The following is a 23,114-nucleotide window of genomic DNA, read 5'->3' as shown; positions in this document are numbered from 1 at the left end:
CTTCTGTGCCCGCAAAACTTGTTTCAGAGAAGTCCAGAGTACGTACAAGTACCGAGAAGAGAGCTGGAGGCTCTATAAATTTAAAGACAACTAGATGGATTTATATATATAATTTCTCCTGCAAATAATGCCTTTTCTTACCACAGGCCCATTTTGCAGTCAGAAATGGCACCTTATATGACACTTTCCTCACAGATTTTGTTTAACTGCATGACCACCTACTTACTGTTAGCTAAAAGTGGGAACTGTTGCTGTGTCTGCTTATTATTTGCAAATAATAACAGTCACCATGAAGCTGTTGCTCCCCTGGGATGGGAAAGCCCTTTTTGTCAGGGAAGGAGGTTGGGTTGTGGAGCAGAAGCAGCCAGAAGGGGCACAGTGATGGAGAAGGTCAGACTGTGACAAAGGGTTAATGGGATCTGTGGGATTTGTGCTGTGGAGAGGTGCTGGAAAGCCATGCTGGAAGGGGCTCATGTGACCTTTGCAGCCCATGTGGCTCAGGTGTTCTGTCATCTCAAACTGAAAGAGGAGAGATTTAGATTGGATATTAGGAAGAAATTCTTTCCTGAGAGGGTGGCGAGTCACTGGAACAGAATTCCCAGAGAAGCTGTGGCTGCCCCATCCCTGGAATTGTTCAAGGCCAGGCTGGAACAACCTGGTCCAGTGAAAGGTGTCCCTGCCCATGGCAGGGAGTGGCGCTGGGTGGTCTTAAAGGTCCCTTTCAAATCAAACTGTTCTTGATTCTCACAAGGCTGTTGCTCTTCACAGCAAAGTGGTTGGGAGGGGGAAGCTGGGAAAGAAAGGAAAGAGACAGCCTTTGTGTGGAACTTACCCCACAGAAATGAGTGAATGAGGTGCCAGCACAGCCTCAGTGAGGGCTGAGCTGCCAAGGATGGCCACCTTCATCTGGCTGAGAGGGAAACATGTCTACACCTCTCTTGAAATCTCCGCATCCTCCTCCTGCTCCTTCCTGGCATGGCACTTGCCGGGCTTGGAGCCCATGCTGGGGACAAGCAAGGCAAAGGAAAAATCTCTTTTTAAAAAGTCCTGCACCCCACGTTGCAGCCTTGATTTCCATTAGTGAGCCTGTTGCCTAAGAAGTTCTGCATTCCTTGTGTGGGTTTAATGTGCCATTTCCCTTTTCTCTTTCAGTGAGGGAGAAAATGAATGTATCTTCTGTGCTCACAGTTAAAGTAGATGCTGGGAGATAACACTGGGAATAGCTGCCACCAGACTAGGCAGAAACACAGCTTGATACAAGTGGAAATCAGATGTGTAGCTATAGTTTATAGAGCTGAATTTCTTTTTTTTTTATGGTGATGACTGTTCCTCCACTTATAAGGAAAAAGGAATGGAGCAAAAGAACTGAAATCTGAATGTCATCTTTTCCAGGCTTCCTTTAAACAACTGTGAGAATTGGCTGAGGTTTCTGGTGCAAACTCCATCACAGACATGCAAGCAGAGCTCACTTCTAAACTCCTGAGTGGGGCTTACCATAAGCAGCATCCCTTCCCAGTAATAGAACAAAGCATGGTGAAAGGGGCATGCAATTCCAAATGGTGAAGAGGTTACTGCAGGAAAACAGGAGTGTTCCTGATAGGAAAGATCCAATAGGTGTGGGTTTGTATCAGACTTCTGTACCTATTGACTTACTGGCTCCCATTTTGGTAGGAGACTGGTTAAAAAAAAAAGGTGAAAACTCAGCAGACCCCAGCCCTTGTATTTCATTTTGCTTAAAGCAGTTTGAGATGCTTTCTTACATAAAGGCAAGCAGAGTGTTATAATGCCAAACCACCACTAAATCACCTTTCTTCCTTTGGTAGCCTAACTTTTCCCTATCAAAGTCCATTAAGATTACTCCTTCTCATGAATATTTTCCTTTTCTAGACTTTGGTTAAGACTGCAAGTTTTTATGCTTTGGGGTTTTTTTGAAGTTGACTGCTAGTGTATTGCAAGTTTGTTATGATCTATCCTATAGGTTTCCAACCCTCTTTAGTATTTGCCTCTTTCTCTTTTCATATCTTTTTGACAGTTCACTCATTTTTCCACAGGTTTAAGAGTGATCTTATGCATTGTTCACCACCTTTCCACAATTCCTTTTTTTATACACCATGACTGTGAGTTTGTGGTGACCTGTGGCTCTCCTGGGCACATTCTGGAGTCACTGAATGAGCTGGTGATTGCCATCCAGAAGAAATGATCATTTGGAAAATGTTAACCACAAGTACCAGGCTTTGTGCAGATCTAAGTTTAACCTTGGGCCTTGGAGTGAGGAAGTAACTTGATTATTCAGTCCATTTAGTTAATAATTCAGTGATCTCACTTGTTCACTCTGTGTTACAAAAATATCCATTCCCAAGAATTGTAAATACAGACATTTTCAAGTCCCTCTGACAAATTGACATGCTGGGAATGTATGATGGGCATATAAATTTTGAATTTAATTAGAGCCTAGGAATGTGCAAGTTTAATTTGCGGAAAAACTAAAAGCTTTAATGTCGTGTGTTTTCTGTTCTAGGCCATTATGGTCAGGTGAATATTGATCATGTTTCATACTGAAAGATTTCAACCCTTAAGAGCTCCTGTTTGGTATTTTTTCTGCAGGGTTTGATGTCTTACTGGGAGACAGTTTTGTTATTCACTGCTTAATTTAATCTTGCTAATGTGATTGTAAATTATTAACTTTCCCCTTTTGAATAAGCTGTTAATGATTTTTCATTTCAATTTCCAGTGCCGTTTACAGTCCCAGTGCCAACAAAGATACTCTGTCTGCCTTGGATTATCAGGGTCCCAAAAGGAAGCTCTACAGCGCTGTCCCTGGGAGACTTTTTATTGTTGTAAAGCCATATCAACCTCAAGGGGAAGGGGAAATTCACCTGCACAAAGGAGATAGAGTCAAAGGTGAGCACCTAATTCATTTGGAATAAAACTTTTCTCCTGCTAGGTGGGAATTTTATGTAAAAATTCTCTTTTACAAGGGTGGAAATAACCTATATGGTGAAAGTACTCTTATGCATTTGTTTCTTTGCAAGGTATTTTGCTCCTGGTTTTGTTTTGTAACCAATGCATATTTAGCTGCCACTTTAACTGCCTTCAAAGTGCTGCCACAACTCACAACTCTGTGCAGTAATAGCACCATTTTCTCTTACCCAGGACACGGAATTTGCTGCTGGAGCCATTCCAGAGGCACTGCTCCAGGGCTTTAAGGGGTTGTAAACCTGTCAGCTATCTAAAAAGCTCAGGAAGGGAATGGGGGTAAGGTCAGCTCTGCTTCAGGCCCTTTCCTCCAGGAACATTTAATTGCTTAAGTAGAAAATGTCCCCTCATGGGACTTGGGGTAAGTGGGTAGGGAGAACCTCCTGTAAATATAATTTTGGAGGAAGTGTGGTGGTGCATGTGAAATTTCTGTTCAGTACTGCAATTGCATGCTAAGACCAGGTTTAAATGAAGGTCAGGCTTTGTTACTGCTTTGAAGGCAGTCAATACATCCAGGTACAGCTGAAAAAAAGGGAGATAGGGTGTACAGGACTCACCTTCCCCAGAGTGAGGTGTGAGGCTGTGGTTTTGCACATCCAGGTAAAACAGAATAAAAGAGACTTTGTCTTGGACCCATACAAATCAAACAACAGTTATGGAAATCAAACAAAAGGGAATAAATTCAGTGTCCTAAATAAAAGTGTAAAGCAGCTGCAAATTTTCTTGCAAAGGGAGCTACTTATCTCACAAAGGAAGACTTCAAATACCTCCTCCCTTGAGCCTGCAAATGGGAAAAAAATACAGGGAGCCATTAGAAGGTATTTTTGCATTTTTATTTTTGGATGTACTGATTCTGAAGCATTTTTGAGATTAATAATTTCTGTTAACTCCAGCCCTCAGAAGATGTAAGACAGAAATTTGAAGAGTGTTGCACTTAAAGGTAAAACATGCAAAGTTAATTTTAAATGCAAGGACGAAGGGAGAAGGTTAAACTTAGAGGCTGTAGGGCTGAGAAGATAATTTTACAGTTCTCAAGGTTGTTCCCTGATCAGGTAGGAAGCAGTGATTATGATCTCATGGTGCACAAGAGCTAGGATGAAATTTTGGGGGTACTAAATAACTTTCTCCGCTCAGTGTTCATAGAGGTCTGGCAGGTGTCAATGACAAGGAATGAGTGGCTGCTCCATGGCAGGTGTTGGACACAGAGATGTTCAATTGTCCTCTTGGATTTAAGGATGCAGGAATATTCTGTTTATGTAGAGGATGAAATAACAGCCACACAGATTCTTCTCACTAGAATAAGACAACTCTGGGAAAAGACAAGACAGAAATTGTGTTTCCTGGCAAAAGAGGAAACACTGCAACAGGTTGCCTGGAATGCTGAATATTTTAGAGGCATTCCCTATCTGGCAGGTGATTTACCTTAGGTTTGATACTATTATATGCAAAAATAATCCCAGAATAAAGGATTTAAATTTCAATGAAATGTTTAATGTTTTTGAAAAATTAATTTTGGAGCCTTGGTTCTAAGTTACGGCAACAGTCACTGGAAAACATTGCAGGAAGGAATTAGTCCACTTTTCATGTTTTCATAAAATACTGTAGCCTATATGGAGACCAATGCTTTTGGGGGGCACTCTAAATGCTGAAATAAAAAATGGAATTGTGCCTGGGGTTTTTTCTTTGTGGGGAAAATTTAAGTTTATTGAAAGTAACTCATTAATTATTACTGCCATTAAAAGGGGGATGTGCCCATCCTACATCAAATCATTCCTGCAGGGATTATTTTTTCAGCTTCAAGTATCTGATTTGCACATTAAATTGAAATCTGGCAGAGTTTTTGCAGGTCCATTTGTTTTGAAGCATTTTAGAGAACTTTGCTGCAGCAAAGTCTGGTGAAGTTTCTACACATGTCAGCCTGCTTTTGGGGAGGGTTTGGGGAAAGAACAAGTGTGCACAGGGATTGTCAGTGTTACTCCCAAGGATGAAACCTTGTGAAATGTAATTTAAGGCTGTTTGCATGGCAGGGCTGGAACAGTGTGTGACAAGCTCCCAGAGCTAATCAAAGGAAAAACTTCCAGAACAAGATCAAATCCTATTTCGTGTTACCATGTCAATGATTCCTCAGCTGCAGCAAAAAATATGTCAGAATGAACACGGCAAGGTCATGGAGAGAACAAAGAGTGCAGGGAAGACAGTGGTGCTTTAAAGAGGTCTCTGTTGTGTAACAGTATCCAAGAAGCTGCTCAAACTTTTTGTGCCAAAAACCCAGGTCCAATTAAATCTAGATTCCCGTCCCTGTTTCAGTCAAAATGTAATTATTGCTAGACAATAAGTGTAGTGATAGGACAAGGAGCTATGGCTTTGAACTGAAAGATGGTAGATTTAGACTAGATTTGAGGAAGAAATTCTTCCCTGAGAGGGGGTGAAGCCGTAGCAAAGGTGGCCCAGAGAAGCTGTGGCTGCCTCATCCCTAGAAGTGTCCAAGGCTGGCTGGACACAGCTTGGAGCAATCTGGGATAGTGGAAAGTTACCCTTTCACTGGGAGAAGGCTGGAACAAGATGATCTTGAAGGTCCCTTCCAACCTAAACTATTCCAGGATTCTGTGATTTAAAAAAAAATTACTCCATGTGAGCAGGATGGGCTCCCTCTCCATCCTCTAAAAGCACAGGCAGTAGAACTCAGAGTCCTCAGTGCTGTGGGAGTGCCAGAACTGCTGACTATAAGGAGATCCTGCATTTTTTCCTCTTCCTGAGCATGAATTCTTGGTACTGGATGTATTTCCTGTCTTTTACAGACTTAGCAAGACCATGGCTCAGCCTGTTTGGGGTTTAGCAACTTGCTCTGAACAGTACTTGGAGGAAATGGGAGAATATTAAACCTCATGGAATTCAATTTTTCCTTCACTTTGGAAACATCCTACTGTCACTGAGAGATGGAAAAGCTTTGTCTTGGCCCCTCTCCTCTGCCAGCTTGGTGACTGCACTGCTCTGTGTAGGACACTGATGCCCAGATCCTGGCTCTTGGGTTGTTTTGGGGAATTCAAACGTGGCCTGGCACTGGCAGAGAGATTGTGCCCCGTGTTCAGGCTGACCCCAGGGAAATGCTCATCACGAGTACATCCCATGAGACTAATCACAGCAAAGATGTAGCAAGGCATTTATTGCAGGGATAAAAACCCAGAACAACATATTAGAGAAAGGGATTACTTGGGAAATGTTTTTATGGATTTTCTTTTTTAACTTGGCAGAATTAGAAGGGTCACAGAGAGGGATGAATTCCTAAGGTCTTGATGAAAAATCAGATGTTTTCATCAGATGGAGATGAAGCAGGATTTGTTGGTTTTTTTCTTTCTAAAACTGGTAGAAGTGCATCAGTGACAATAGTTCACAGTGTGTGATACAAGGAAACTGCTCAGAGAAATCTGTGAATGGGCAAGGTTCAAAGAAATGTAAACTAAACAGAATGGTCTGGTATTCATAGGATATTACGTAGCCTGTACAAAAATACCTGCTGTATTTTTAGTTGTTAGTCATACACACTGACATCATTTGTGTGTCTGCCACTCATGAAAGAGGAGCCATGGCTGCTTGCAAAAATAAATCTGATATCTTTATTTATACCAGAATTGCCCTAATCTTATGTTTTCACATAAATAAAGGAGATCTAGTTTGATTCCTCACTAAACAGTTCTAATAATTTGTTTTTATATATTTTTTTCTTTCTTCCTTCTTTATCTGAAAGTCCATAGCAATAAATCTGCCGCAATCCAAATGCACACAAACATGTATAAAATATCTGCAAAATGAATTTGAATCAGCTTTTGTCTTCCTAAATTGAATTCTTGCAGTGGAAATTGAGTGGTCTCTTTGATGGCAAAACTCAGAATGCAATGCTCAAACAATTCTTTGTGAGCAAATTAGCAGTTTTCTTGTCCATGAAGATAAAGCAATAGAGAAGGTTTTTGGGAAGGTAACAAGTCTGAGTTCCATGTGCAGACAGGCTCTGGCCACTTCAAAAATAAAAAAAATCAGAATTATTTTCAGAGTCTGGGTTATATTAAAACATACCTAAAATGCACATGAACCATCCTTTACTGATTTAGAAAGAAAAAAACCCACCTGCTTCGAATACTTTGAGAGCATTTGAAGTCTCACCCTGCTCACAGCTTTGTTTGTCGTGATCTCCCCAGATCCTTCTTCTTTCCAGGCTGCCCTGCCACAGCTCTCTCAGCCTTTTCTAGTGCCCATTGTATGGAAAAACAGGGAGTTATTTCAGCATCTCAAATATGCTCCAACAGACTTCCATGAGCCTCTGAGAATACCTGTGGTGCAGGCACATCCCAACAGGGTTGTGGTAACCCAAATGCAGCTCTCAGCTCCATTCCTCGGGGTCAGAGGAGCAGGAGTAACTCAGCAGCAGCAGCTCAAGCATCTGCTGTGGGCAGGAAGCCAGTGGCTCTGTGCAGCAGAAATATTGACCCTTGTGACTCTGCTTTTATTTCAGCGTGATCTCAGCCAGCAGGGCAATCCAAATATATCGCTAACATTTTCATTTCTTGTGAAATCCACTTGTAAGTCATTTTGAAAAAGAAAGATTATTAAACCCCTGCTGTGCTCAAAGATATTGCCAACAGACAATGCTTGCGGGCAGGAGGAAAGTTGGTCTCCTGGGCTTTTGCACTTGTTAGATTAGTAAACAAAATACTGGGAAGGGAAGAGCCTCAGAAAGGCTGTTCTGTTTCTTCAAGAGCATTTTGTACCTTGTGTGGGTAAGTGTGGCAGCAAAATTGAACATAAGAGGTTTGCAAGGTATTGTTCAGCTGCTCTTCCACATGAAGGATGAAATGAATGTGAAACAGAATATTCATCTTAGCCAGGTTCACTGGTCTGTTTTGCTTCCTTTCTGTCTCCTGACTTGAATGGTTTGATTTCAGCTCCTGCCATGATAAATTATGGCTCACCACAGGTCCTATCCTAACTCATTCCTTCAAGCTGCTTGTGCCTGAAGAGCAGGACAGAGTGGTGCTGTCAAAATGCAGACAGACTTGCTTCTGCTCCAGCAGGAGAGTTCCCTTTGCTGTCAGAGGCCATGGGAAGGGATCAGGAGGTAAAAGCATCCACAAATCCCCTGTCATCATGCTTGGCTACTTTGACACATCCTTGCTTGAGTAGTCAGCAACTGGCCTGGATTATTCAGGGGACAGGAGCACCAGGAGTCAGAGAGGAGCTGGGAGTGCACCAGTGTGGTGCAATGCAACACTCCAGGCTCTGCATCTTGGTTGGTTTGGTGAAAGAGCCTAAATGAGGGATGTGGGACTCCAGGCGGCTGTCTAAAATGCAGTTTATTCCATCCAAGATGTTCCAGCAGTCCAGGGTCATGGGTGACAGAGCCTGTGCCTCCAGTTCTCAGCTCCAGCTGCAGGCAGGCCTGGAGACCCTTTGGTTTTGCTTCCATTGCATTACATACTTTTCTTTGCTGAGCATCTTAATACAGTAGAACCAATCTATACCTTAACTTTTATCTATAGCCTATCATAACTACTATAATTACCATATTCATGTTACTGTTCTCCAATCACTAAAAGTTAGCACATTACAGTTTAAGCTAGAAGTTATTATTCAGTTTTCTTGCAGTGTAAAATTCTGAGACCATTTTTCTACTTGTAACTTTGCTGACTTGTTTGCCTGTGCTCTCTTTCTGCTTGTTAAAAACATCTTGTTTGAGGTGAGTTTATCCTTTGCTCTAAGCCATGAAAACCCCTTCTAACTAACACACCTTTTGCCTCCTTGGTTTTCCAGTAAGACTGGCTCAGCAATTCTTTTCTTCTATATCAAAACTTGCTTCCATCTCTATTCCTTCATCAGACTCTACATTCAAAAATCTTTCTGCTAAGCACACGTATCTGTGAGACTTTCTTGTCAAACTTTCATCCTTCCCAACAGCTTGGGCCCCCTTCTCTATTAATTCTCTCTGAATTTCCCTGATTTCAAGTTTGGGCATCACTATGGAGAAGGGCAAACTTGACTCTCACTGCACCTTCCTCAACAGAGTTGGGGATCAGAGGCTGGATTTCTGCAAAACCCAAATCAGTGCAGATTGATTTCTCACGCTGTTTTCATCTCGCCCTCACTATCTCAAAACTATTTCACAGACACATAAATAACAGGGAAAAGGTGATCTTCATGGAAACTATGGCAAGGGGGGAAAAGCTCCCACAGAGGGCCAAATGTTGAACAGCACAGCTCAGTTCTATTTCAACTGAGCCATATTTCCTCAGATTTAGAGGATTACATGCAGCTTATTGTGTTTGTAGGTTTGATGTAGGGAGTGGTTGCTCTGTTAGTTGCCCCAGTCATCTTCTCACCCCGAGGTTCTTCTCCTGAAGTGCTTGCTTGCACTGTTTCTTTCCTGGGAAAGCAGAGGTGAGAAAAGGTGAGGAGCTGTTTTAAGTCAGGATCTCTGTGTTATCTCCCTAATGTGGTCAGCTCCCATAACTCAAGCTGGGAAGGAACTGCTGCATTTCCTTCTCCACCACCAGGAATGTCTGTAGGGCCACAGCCCAGTGTGACGGCTCAGGTCAATTAGCCAGAGTCATTAACTGCAGATACTTCCAGGCTGTGGGTGGAGTGCCCAGGAAGGTCTGTGTGTGTGTGCTGGAACCCTCCCTGTGCCTGGCAGCAGGGTCAGGGGCACTGAGCTCCTCCCCACACTGCTGCTCTGACCTCAGGCTCTGTCAGGCTCCCTTAAGGACATCTCTGGGAGCCAGAACCAGGAGACAAAACAGGCAGATCCTGCTCAGCATCCCTCACTGAGGCAGGGAGGGATTGCTGTCAGGAGCCAGAGTCAGAAAAATTCCTGTTTTTAACAGAGAGCATGATGAAGCTGTAACTCGTGCTGACCATCATCATGTTGTATGGAAAGTCTGTTTGCACCAAAGAATCACGGAAATCCAGGGTGTTTTTAGGGATTGGGATGGACCTTAAGGGTCATCCAGTCCCAATGCCCTGCTTTGGACACATCCAGGAATGAGACACCACAGCCTCCAATAAGTATTCCTGCATTCCTGTCTGTCGTTTGGAAGCTCTCCTGCCAAAGACAAATAATTCTGAAAATTTACATCAGACAACAGACATTACAGCAAGGGAAAAGCCTAAATCACAATGTTAATTATTTCTGGGAGAAAAAAGTCAGGCCTCTACCAATTAAAAATTAAAAATCTCCTGTATTTCAAAGAAGAAAATTTAGAGAAATTTTACCTTGGGACACAAACCCAGAGTTTTTACATCAGCACAGGCTGGTTCAGCTGTTAATTTTTCTTTTCAATGGATTTCCAACTTTATACTTTACTTTCATTCTGTTGATTTTTCTTTTTTTTCCTGCTGGTTACAGAAATGTTCTTTTTTCCCCAAATATGGTCTCTCATTCCCAATCCATATGATTATTTATTTTCCCAATAAAGAAGAATGCAGTTTATCCAAGCACTAAAAATTGATTTAGATATTACAAAGACATTTTAGGTACAGGCTGTAACAGCTGTAAAGACATTGGCCTCATTTTGGCTTTAAATTTCCTTGACATTTTTGCAAATAAGGCTGCCTGGAAGAATTTGCTCCTGGGCCTTTCAGTATCACAAGGAATTTAGAAAAAGTAGTCACCATAATTTGTTTGGAAAAAACATTTTCATTTCTTGTTGGGGCATGGAGGGAGCTGTAATGTGGGAGGATACGTGTTCTGTGTTCTTTTGATTAAAAATATTTTGATGGTATATTGAGTAGTTAATCTGTTTGAGATTAGAATGCTATATTCATATCAATTACAATAGATACATTGCCAATAGACTTAAATTTGTAAGAGACAAAGCATTCTATGCTCTATTCTATTAATTTTATAATATATAATCTTGTAAAATATTCTACATATTTAATTTTCTGGCAGAATCTCGCTGATTTTAAGTACAACGCTTTAAAGACAATAAAATACAAGCTCCTGATTGTCACCTGCCTATCCATGTTTTCCTGTTACTCACTTGTTTGGTGCTTATCCAATTTTGCTTTGCAGTTTTGTTCATATAATTGGACACAACTCCTCTTTTAAACCACACTTTTGTTGTGAAAAGATGTCTCAGGATACCTGATGTTACAAGAACCTTTATTTCACTCTTACAACAGCAGATTCTTTTTGTAATTCAGGTTGTGTGTGAAGAGCATCTGACCTGGTTTTGCCATAGCAACCACACCTTTTGATTTTACCAAAAGAAAAGTGAAAACCACTGGAAATTAGAAAGCCTTATTATTAATTTTGGGAAAGTTGTCCTTTCATTTACCATTGTTATGTCCTTCAGCAGGGAAAACATTGATTTGAAAATCTCTTGGTGATAACAAATTATCTGTTACAGTGAATCTCTTAAACAGTGTTGGGAGAGCAAAGATAGAAATGAAGACCTCATTCTAAAAAAACCATTCATGGGTACAACAGATAAATTACATTTTTCTATTTATTCTTTAAATTCCCCACTTTGGAGTGAGTGAAGTGTTGCCAGTTTTTATAGATCTGTACTTTATTATAGCCTTGGCTCATGCTGCAGAATTTCTGATTAATGGCACCATGTGAGGGGGAGGAAGATCATTGCAAGGTTTTAGGGGATGCAGAACTATCTAGGGCTCAACTTCTGCATTGGAATATGAGCTTGTCCCCCACATCCACAGCAATTTGTCTGTCTGCACATCAGCTGAACCTAGGGCTGTCCCTCACTTGCCTCTTGTGTCATCTTTGTGCCTCTTGCAGCTCCAGCAGGATTTTCCTCCTTCCTCTGGCTTTTCCTCCTTCTCCTGGCCCCCAGCAGGAAGTTTTTCCCAGAATGCTGAAGGCTGCCTGCATTCCAGCAGCACTTATTTCACCCTTCCATTTCTTTTCCATGGATGTTATGTCTTCAGGCAGGACTACATGTGTTTTTCCTTTGCTCTGGCTATTAGTGATGGCTAATACTCAATAATTCATATAATAATGGGCTAAAGTGGGTCTGATTCTGCTCTGTAGGAATCCCTTTTTACCCTGCACTCACAGACAGTGTTCCAAGGCAAATTCCATTTCCCAAATGTGTTGATTTGCATCAGCTGCTACTGCCATAAACACATGAAATCACTCCATGGGTTTGAAATGCCCAACTTCGTCCTTACAGTGCCTCTCTCTTTCTAGAGCTGGAATTGGGAGTGTCAGCAGATCTGACAGATTAATAAAATACCACATTAGGAAAGTCTGTCTCAACATCTAAGTAGTTTTTGTTCTGAGCATCTTGCCAGTTTGTGGAGTGAAATCCAGGACTGAGATTCAGTGCTGAAAACTCCTCTCAAAAAAAAAAAAGCTAATTATTGGCAACAATAGGACTCCCACTGTCTCACATTTGGAAATTTCTTTTGGCTGGAGTCCTACACTCTCTTTTATGACAGAAATTAAACCACTGTACAGTTGGATTCTACAATGATTCTAATATATATTTATATATAGGTTATTAACTTTTCCTGGTTCCTTATCTCATATCTAAGAAATGCTTTCTTTTGTGAGCAGCTGTTACATTGCTAAAAATGTATTGGAAGCTGCTGAATTCCCCATTTATATTGGATGGATGATGTTTTATGTAACACTGAATTATCAGCTGGACAATGTGTGTTAGTTAATGTGCACAGGCTTTAAATATTTTTAACAACACCTGTTGTTAAAATACAGTAGCATTTTTTTTTATTAATTATGCCCCATGTTTATATTTTTTTAAAAGACATGCTAGCATTTTTAAATTCAGCTCTATTTTCAGTGTAGAATTTTGGTGTCATCCAAGGTCAGTGCCCTCCCCCAGTATCCCATAACTTGCTAGGTTTATAGAAGTTATAGGTTATAGGTTTTCTCATATATGTCAGAAAGGTGCTTGACAAATTGTGCATTTGGGACCCCTCCAGGTGTAGGACTTTTCTTTAATGGATATTTCCTGGGACTTAGTATGTTCTTTTCACTGTGGTGGTGTGGAAATGTGCAGTTCATGGCATCTCTCTCTTGGAATATACTATATTAAAAGGCTTAAAAGTGACATATTTATAAACATTTTGCTGTCAAATGCCTCTGTTAATAGATGGCCATGCTCTGTAAGTGATACCACAAATAGCTGAGTATTGCATTAATAAAACCCTGGTAAACATTTACTTTCCAATGCAGTTTTACAGCTCCTGGTGTCTCAAACCAGACTGCTTTCACCTTACCAAGAATTGGTTTTTTTTGCAGCTCTGATTAATTTAATTTTCATCCTACTTAGTACTAGTGCAAATCAAGTTCAGCTTCAGTGCCCCTGAGTCACAGCAGCTGCGCTGATCCCGAGTTCAATTGCAGCCAGGCAGGGACCAGGGTTTTAAAGTCTGGCAAGGTTTTAACAGTGCCAGAAGTGCTGGTATTGAAGACCATCAAAGCAGCTCTCCTTTATGTCCCTGTGCACTGAGATACCCTGCAGAGGCAAGATCCCAGGCACTGGAATCCCTCAGCAGAGAGATGGATTTGGGCTGGTTAGCCTTGATTTCAGCAGGGGCATTGAGGCTGAGCTGGCACTCGGTGGATGGAGCTGGGCTGATTTTGGGAAGCTCTGAGCACCTGTGCTGTGTGTCTGATCCAGATTCCCAATCAACCTGGTTTTGTTGAGACCTTTGTCTCAATATTAATGTACAGCATCTTTCTAGCAGTACATTTATAGTCCTCTAATATATAGTAAACATATAGTGGTTTGCAGGAACTTCTATAATAATAATTTAAACACCATAGCAAGTATTTTTAGGGCCCTTCCATCACCATAATTCACCTCCAGTTGCTTACTTATACAATTCTTGCTCTGCAGGCTTTGTCACAATCCTTTCTGAGTCCTAGAGTTAATATCAAGATAATTAGAAGTGCCAGATAAAAGCCTCTTCTCCTATTGACAAATCGTTCTCCTCCATATTGTTGTTTTCTTCTATAGAGAGAAAGATCATTGAAATGTTTCAAAAGGCATCTCCATTGTAGATCTCACCTATGGGAGGTTCAAGTGTTTGCTGTGTATTCAAACCCTTAAATCACATTACTCAACCTGCATTGCAAATCCCTGGAGCTACCCACTAAATCAAATAACATGTTTCCTTAGGAGGCAGGAAAAACAGGAGATTTCAAAATATGTATTATTAAAATCCATTTCAGTGTGGGTGCAATTTGACAATGTGTTCAGCACTTCATTTCAGCAGACAAGACAGTGGGTTTTTTTGGTAGTGGTATTACCATGTATTTATCCTTGATTAATCCAGCAGTGAGAACACTGAAAATGGAAACAAGGAAACTTCTGGTATAAAAAAATAAATTGGGGAGTGGTTACAAAGACTGAGTAGAGATGGTCCTGCTTAAAAGTTACTCTGTGTCCATTTTGGGGGTACCAGCATTAGTTATTGCACAGTGTTTGCTAGTTTTCTGAAGGTGTAATGCAAGAATTGTGTATTTGTGTGAGGAGGCAAAGTGTAACACTGCCTGTGTCTGCCCTGTTTAGTGCTGAGCATCGGAGAAGGCGGATTCTGGGAAGGCAGCACCCGGGGACATATTGGCTGGTTTCCTGCAGAGTGTGTGGAAGAAGTTCAGTGCAAACCAAATGAAAGCAAACCAGGTAATCACATCAAGCCCCTGTTGAACCCTAATGTGACAGATGCTATGTGTCTGACCCAACAGACACATCAGGGCCTTTGTGCACTGCTAGAAATGGGAGAATTGGATAAAGCTGAGCTGCTGAGCTAAAAAATACAGGTAGGTTTATTGATTGTATTTACTGTCCAAGCAAGCAGACTTTCTCATGAGGAACTATGCTGGGAAGTACCACAGCCTTTACACAGAGCTGTATGCAGACATTTTGTGTAGGATTATGTTGTTTTTTATTTTCTAAAGAGTGGAAGAATGTCTAAGAGACAAATAAATAAGGGAATAAAACCTGGCCAGTCATCTCCCAGCCTGAGGGAGTCATACAATGCATTTAGCTCTTGTTCACAGCCCTGTTGCCCTTTCCCTGAATGCTGGAGGAGGCATCCTTTAGTGGGATATCCCATACCCGTCCCTGCTGATGACAAAGGAAATGGAATGCTCCTTTATCACACATGTGTATTGCCACAGGTAACTTTAAGCAAGGAGCCTTTATAGTCCTGGTATAATAAAAGAAATTAAATCTACATTAAAGCAGGTTATTTTAAGAATTACCTACCATCTCATCATTTCTCTGCTTTTAAGAATTAAGATGTGAGGACATCCTCTCTAATTAAAAGCTCATTATAAATGAGCTCTGAGAATATAATTAATGTTCTCCAGGAGTGTATGAAGTCTGAAATCATCTATTGATGTGTTTTTAGATCTCTGTTGTATTGATTAAGAACTTCTGGCATTGCACAGATGATACACTAAAATTTATGCATTGTATCATTCATTTACAGATGTTTTTCTTTTATGCATGTCATTATCAACTGCAAGGTATACTTTTCTTTTTTCTTTTCCCTGTGTGGAGAGGTTGTGCTTCCTTTTCTATCTCCCTTTTGGGAGGGGAAAAGAGGAGGAGGGAAAACCTGATCTAATATTTGGAGAGAATGGATCCAGGCTCTGAAAATAGAGGGAGAACAGTTCTGTAGCTCTTCAAAGGGCTTGAGAAAAGTCAGAATTTAGAGATAGCGATGAATTAAACAAAAGGAAGATTGAGGCTGGAATTGCCCTGTGTAGGAACAGTAACCCTGCATTAAATTTGAGCTATCATTTGTCTCCAGATCTGTAGAAAATTCTGAGGGCATGAAGTGAAGTTTAAAGATAAGAAAGAAGTTTTACATCTTTTTAGTGGTTTTGAAGAGAGAGTAACCAAAAGTGTTTGTTACAAATCCTTAAAGACTTCCTTGAGAATTTCTTCAGGAGGTAAATTCAGTATGTGACAGGATTGTCTTAATAGATGATGACTGTTTTTCGAGCAAGAATGTCTTTGATCATTCAAAGGAACACAAAAATTAAGAAAAGAATTGTCACAAGAGGAACAAAAGGATTATGAAAGCTGGAAGCAAGAAAAGAATATAAACAGAAGCATGTTACAAATTTTCTGACATGAAATTATGAAGACTTATGCCATGTGTCTGGCAAAGCACCAGACATTTACTGTAATTTATAACTATTGCCTTCTTTCTGATTGTTTTCCTGTTTGCTTATGGTACAGTGGGAATATTAATGTTAACATAGCTTAAGGCTTTAAATATGCCATTCTTCTACTCTAAAAAGGATGAAAATGTAATTAAATAGGAACAAAAGGGACACATTTACTCTGGCAGTGAACTTGTGTACTCCCATATTTTGCTGGGCTGTCTCAAAAAATGTCCTGCACCCAGAATGAGGTTCAGTGCTTCTGTGAGTAATGTGATAGAGGCTGGAGCTGGGAGGGAAATGAAATATATGGAATGCACAGTATGTGCCATATTATTATTGAAATATGGCATGGAGTGAAAGCAGCTGATCACAGAATTGCTCTGTGCATTCCCTCTGCATAGGAAACAATGGGAATGAAAGGGAAAAGCTTTATAAGCAAAAATCAGCCAGTATTCCCTCTGAGTAAAAATGAAGAAGTAATTTAGAAAAATGTGTTAGGCATGGTGAAATGATTAGAAATTAAATTAGGTCTGTTGGGATTGCTGAAAGAACATCAGCTGAGAAACATCACAAACTTGTGCCTCTTGCAAGAATTTGCATCGTGGTCTTTGCAAAGCAGCAGAACTTCTTATGATAATGGTTTAGAAAGTAGATCATTTAAATGTGGAGGAAATGAAGCTCAGACTCAGCTTTTTCCATACCAGCACCACAGCAACAGTTCTTTCCCCTCAACAAGATTTAGGAACATTTCTTCCAGCAGCTTCCCTTTGCCATTAAGTTTGAACAATTGTGTTTAATAGAGGCTTGTCATTTGCACGCCATGAGTGAAGGAAAGAGGAATAGTTCTTGGAAAAAACAAACTCCAATTAAACACTCCAGGCCCAGTAAAACTGCTGGGCAGGTGTTTCATGTCAGGCTGATGTATAATCTCCCTTCTAAGGAAAGTTCCATTTTTAGGGAACTTTATTGCAATCCCAACTGTTCTCTGGGAGTGGGCAGGACAGAACAGCACCTGGTTCCTGTGTTCTCCTCAAAGATACCATGCCAGCTTGGCAGGTTCTGTTTTCCAAAGAAAATCATATTGACTGGCATTAATTCTACTTCCTTTCTTTTATCCTCCATTAATTGAGACTTGTAGGAATTGCTCCATTATTTTGCTAGGGTCAATGCCAGGTCTATGGGCTCCCAGTTATCCAGGTTGTCTCATTTGCCCTCTAATGGCACCAGCACAGGACCTGCTGCTTTCCAGTTTTAAGTTCCCTTGACATTTTAAGATCCAATGGAAAAAGAACAACAAAGAAAAGAAAATCATTATTGTGGTCTGCTAAATTCTTTTTTCTGCTTTTAATAAATTCTTACAAACAAGACGTTTGTGCTACCTTGTTCTAAAAAGTGCCAGTTTTTGGCATTTTGTAGCCAGTTTTTAACATTCTGCAGAATTATTCTGAGAGTAGAAATATTCCCTCAGATGAGATTGGCACATTATCTTATCTTGCATTTTACCTTCTCAAACAGAGAATACAAATGTCACATATTTACTCTTTCTGCATTGACAGTTATCTCGTGTTATTCAGAAATGAGCCAATTCCATTTTGAAATGTCTTTCTATTCCGAAATATGTTAAAGGTTTTTTTGTTTTTTTAAATTTTTTTTCTAAAATGTTCTGGGTAAGTTGAAAAAATGTTTCTCCTGCTTTAATTTATATGTTTCTGTTTGCTTTTCTTCCATCATAAGGTATTACATGAACTTGAGAGACTTACTACATAAATGCTTTCTATTACACTTGTGATTTTATGCTCCACATCCTTCAGAATTCAGGGCTATCTGATTGCCCACAATTGAGGTGAAATATTCATTTTCAGGCTGGAAGTTATCTTTAGCTACATTCCAACTTTATCATTTATTGTTCCTCCCTCCCTAAAGTGCCTGGAGAACTCCCAGATTTTACCAATGATGCTGATATAAAGGCAGACTCAGCATGTCTGAGAGATTCTTGCTGTCTTTCAACTCTTGGCCTCCTCAGTGCATCTTTCCTTGAGTTCCAGCCTCATTTTTTATATTTTCTTAGGATGAGTTTTCATTCCATGGCCTCCTTTGTGCCTCTTTCTATCCTGTGCCCTTGGGATACATGTTATTAGTAGCTGTAGGAGTGCTGGGAGTTTATTTCAGATTAGATCTGATGCAGGCACGTGGCTGCAGTGACCATGAGCAGCTCTCCTTTTTCCAGGCAGGATCAGATCTGTGCCAGTCCCGGGGGCAGCTCTGGCAGGGCACATTCCCAGCTCTGCTCTGCCCATGGAGCTGTGCCCGTGCTGACCTCTAGTGTCACAGCAGGCTCTGCCAGGCTCCACGCTGCCTTTTAAGCTCCAAGGTGGCACAGAGGCATGGGATATTTGTGCCAGGAAAGGCCTGGATCAGGAATGGTGTGGCCAGCAGGAGCAGGGAGGTCATTCTTCCCCTGTACTCTGCACTGGTGAGGCCACACCTGGAGTGCTGTGTCCAGTTCTGGGCCCTCAGGTTGGGAAGGACATTGAGACGCTGGAGCGTGTCCAGAGGAGGCAACGAGGCTGGAGAGGGGCTGGGAACACAAACCCTGTGAGGAACCACTGAGGGAGCTGGGGGTGCTCAGCCTGGAGAAAAGGAGACTCAGAGGTGACCTTATCACTCTCTACAGCTCCCTGAAAGGTGGCTGTGCTCAGGTGGGGTTGGTCTCTTTCTCCAGGCAGCACTGACAGAACCAGAGGACACAGTCTCAAGCTGCACCAAGGGAAATAAAGGTTGGATGTTAGGAAAAGGTTTTTTATGGAAAGAGTGATAAAGTACTGGAATGGTCTGCCCCAGGAGGTGGTGGAGTCACCATCCCTGGATGTGTTTAGGAGAAGGCTGGATGTGGCACCTGGTGCCGTGGCTCAGTTGAGGTGTCAGGGCATGGGTTGGTCTCTTCCAACCCAGTCATTCTGTGATCCTGTGTGATTCTATGACCTCAGTGATCACTGAGACCATCCTGTCAGCCAGGCTGAGTGCCACCTCCAGTCCCTTCCTGAGCACAGTGCCTGTGCTTTTGTTTGGTATCCCTTATTCCTGAGTTTCCAGCAACTTGAAAACGTAGTGACAGATTATCCAGGAATAGCAGAGTTCCCTTGAAATTTCTTTTTTACCTATGTAACTGTACACAGCTGTTAAAAGCAGAAACTGCAGCAATCCTTGTCCAGCATTCCCTCTCGATCCCAGAAGTTACCAAACAAGTCCAAGCTGTGTTAATAAAATGAATCCTTTTGCTGTTTCTGAAGCAGAGAATTTTCTGTTTTCCACATTCTTAGTTTTCAACGCCCCGTGCGTTCAGTAAAACCACATTTGTTCCTCATTTCCAACATCCCTTTTTATAATTAGCACAACACCTTCCCAGGCAGTCGAGCCAGCCAGGCTGCTAGAAAATGGATTTGCCTTCCTGCAAGAAGGAAAAATGCTTTACTGTGGATTGAGGAGCTGACATCTGTACTGGCCTTCCAGAAGGACAGGAGTCTTGCTTTCCCAAATTTGCTGCCTAGACATAATAGATATCCATATGTAAAACCAGTGCCTTATCCCATGTAATTGACTCTATGATTCTGTGTTAAACACAGCAGTGGAGGGGGAAAAAAGCAAATAAAACCCCTCTTTTCATCCAGCCTAAATGGCCCACCTTTTATAAATGACCCAGATTAGCAAAATCCTGTTTAACAAATTATTCCTGGTTTGTTATGATCAATTCTGCCTAATTTTAGGCAGAAAGGCGACTGAAGAATAAATAGAAATGTTGTGGTGATTATTAGCACTCTGAAAAATTCTAAACACAAATAACTTTGGAAACCACTAGAAATAGGTGGGTTTCAATGAGACAGAGGAGATGGTATCTCACCAAATGAGCACCTCAAGGGTTTTGATAAAAATTTTTGATAAATTCTCCTTCCACAAGATTTCACCTTGAGTAGAAGGTTGCCTGTGTACCTGTGACAGAATTATTGTGCAACTTGAACTGTTTGGTGTGAGCAGCAGCAGTTAAGGACAAAATATTGCTGCAGCTGGAAGGACTAAATAGAGGAAGTATAAAAGAAATTTATATATGTGAGGGAAAGATATTTTTGTTGGGAAAGTTAATCACAAACATCATCATGGCAGTAGTGTAAGGAGAGAAGAATTCTGAAAGCTGGGAAATAAGTTCTCACTCAACAGTGCAGGCTGGACTCAATATGGCCAAGAGAGTATAAAGCCAAATTAAAATCAAATTGAAAAGGCAAGATTGCCTCACTTGTCGTTGAAAAATTCTTCTGGGATGCAGATACAAAGGCAGCCATTTCAAATGGGTTTAAAGCTCAAGGGATGAATATTACACCTATTTACATTATATTAATTATGTTATATATATTATATTAATTATGTATATTATATTATATTATATTATATTACATTATATTACATCACATCATATCATAACATATATCATATCATATCACTTTTTATTATATTATGTTTATTATATTAATTTTTATTATATGTATTATATTATATTGAATTTTTAATCCCAGTCAGGCTCTGAAAGTTATCCCGTTGTAACCCTGGTACCCAGAGCCCAAGCTGACTGTTCAGTCAGTCCTCCTGCTCTGAGGGATGTCATCCAAGCTCTGACCTCTGAAATACTCTTTCCTGCCTTGCTTCTGTGTTTTGCACAACCAGCCACCTGGCTTATGGGATTCTGAACAATTTCATCTTTTGAGGAGTGATTTTCTGCCACATGATATTTCCCATGGACAGATCTGTCATTAAAAAAAATTGGGAATGGATGACAACACAGTGATCATAGACAAAGATACTCTGTTTCTGATTTATCCTTTAGAAAGATCAGGAATATGCCATATACCATATTTTTGCTTAAAATGCATTCTCCTCCATCAATCAGTGGGAAAACTATACTGCAACCAAAAAAAAGAAAAAAAATCTATGCAAAGAACTAGATGTGAGGTGCTGGCAAGGCAGCCCACAAAGCTTGGTGCAGTAATAATCAACTAATTCTGACAACTCTCTGTAGCTGAGGATGTAAATCAACCCCACTTTTTTGTCTCAAGTGATGAAATTCAAAGAATGAACCTCAGCAAGTTTCTGCACTTTAGCTTTGCTGAGCGAGGCATTTGTGCTCCCAGTGATGACAAACAGCAGTTTGGGAAAAGGCTCTGGAATGAATCATCACTCAATAATAAAGGGAAGGGGGAGGCAGAGGTGACTGGAGAGCTGTTTTTATCTGCAGGCTGCCTATGGGGGGGAGCCATCTGCTTCCCACTCAACCTGCAGGGCGTGCTCCCTGGCCAAAGGTGCCTTCAAAAGCCTTTTCTTCTTTTAGTCTTCATCTTCTGAGCAAGAAGCAATAGAGATTTCCTACTCTAACAGGAGTATTTGTTAGAAATCCTTGGGAACACTGAGTCGACCCATTTCTCAAATAATGATGCAGGTCTGGTTTGAAGGAAGAGTAAAAGAAAGGATTCCATGATAATAATTTCATCATTTGCCAAGGTTTTGAGAGCAGTATAAAACGAAAGCATCAAACAAAATTATTCAAATTAAAAAAAAAAAAAAGCAAGCCCATGTCTAGAGCTTGTAGAGAATGTAAGCCTGTCTGCATAATTATCTCTGAATAAGGAATTTTTAATTCATATTATTTTACTGTCTGGGCTGCTCAGGTGACATGTACTTCATCCCTTTCACTCCCATTTCCATGCTTGCTAAGAGCCACTTAGGAATAACTCTAATCAGCTGGAAGGGAGCAGCACAACTCTCCAAAGCATTGAAATAGGCTAAAAATAAAATGCATCGCAATATAAAATGAGAGTTACATGGTAGGAAACTCAACATTTCCAGTACATCTGGGATTGCTGCTGTGTGAAATCGGACATGCAGGTGGGGAGTTTTTCCTCTTCTGGTTCTTTCTGCACTTTTTTTTCCTCAAGAAATCATCTGTCACACCACAGAGGATCAAAGAAGTGCAAACTCTGAGGGATGTCTCAGGAAAGGAGTTACTATGATGGTTTATTCCTTTTACTTCCAGTGATGCATTCCCATTTTCTGTTCAAAATCACAGCCCATGGAATATTTTCAAGTTGAGAGCAGATAGAGACATCAGAGATGTCTAATGTTACAAATTACTGCAGAAGCACCAAAAAGTTAAAGCTACGAAGTGAATGATTTATGAAATGATGGAGCCTCCTGGGGAATTTAAGCTCAATTATTGGTTTAAGAGAGAATACTTCAGCTTGTGGCAGAATTTGAGCAGCCCTGTTCTGCAACATGCTAAAAACCTAGGAGTAATATCTAATTTTTGATTCCCAGTTGTTCTTGTGGAAACTACTCCTATAACATGTTTTTTTCAAGCCATTCATATCTGTTTTGAGCCTCTCAAATTTTAACAAACCTGGCAGATCTTAATGACTGTTAGTAGACAGAAATCTGGAGCTTTTACGTCCTGGAATTCTGGAGCTTTTCAAATTTCACAAAGAATATATATTTTAATTATAGCATCTCTACACTAATAGGTTTTTGGGGTTTTTGGTTTTTTTTTTGTTTTTATTTTTTTTTTTTTAATTAGTGATACTTTGTAGTATCTTATGAGCCTATGATCAACTATAGTTGATCTTTTTGCTTTCTCTAAGTATCTTAAATGACAGTAGCAATAGCTTTTACTTTGATTTAACATCCATTTTTTCCCTCTGAAATTCTGTTTAACCAGGATTCTCTGATGCACCTGTGTAAATATTATTTATATCAGAACACAACTTCTGTTCAAATCATTCTGGCTGTCTATCAGAATTAAATATAATGGCCTAATTAATCTAACTCATTACATTTTGAATGACCTCACACTTTTAAAAGTAACTTTGAAAAAAAAAAAAAAAGCAAGGCAAGCCTTAGATCTGTACATATTCCAAAAGTGTTGAGAAGTCATCTTTTTCTG

At 40.5% G+C, this 23,114-nt stretch overlaps 1 protein-coding gene across 2 annotated transcripts in view; it reads left to right on the top strand.

Annotated features, from left to right (window-relative positions):
- SHANK2 (SH3 and multiple ankyrin repeat domains 2) overlaps window positions 1-23,114 on the top strand; it is a 255,841-nt gene that overhangs the window by 83,480 nt on the left and 149,247 nt on the right. For both annotated transcript variants that reach the window (XM_058806933.1, XM_058806934.1), the window contains 3 exons: window positions 1,900-1,922; window positions 2,750-2,901; window positions 14,526-14,639. In XM_058806933.1, coding sequence (XP_058662916.1) covers window positions 1,900-1,922; window positions 2,750-2,901; window positions 14,526-14,639 — 289 coding nt within the window. The remainder of the gene's footprint in view (window positions 1-1,899; window positions 1,923-2,749; window positions 2,902-14,525; window positions 14,640-23,114) is intronic.

Source organism: Ammospiza caudacuta, chromosome 6 (assembly GCF_027887145.1).
Source record: "Ammospiza caudacuta isolate bAmmCau1 chromosome 6, bAmmCau1.pri, whole genome shotgun sequence".
In the NCBI taxonomy this organism is placed as follows: domain Eukaryota; kingdom Metazoa; phylum Chordata; class Aves; order Passeriformes; family Passerellidae; genus Ammospiza; species Ammospiza caudacuta.
Note: the sequence above shows the minus strand (reverse complement) of the source record. Positions and strands in the feature narration are given on the sequence as shown.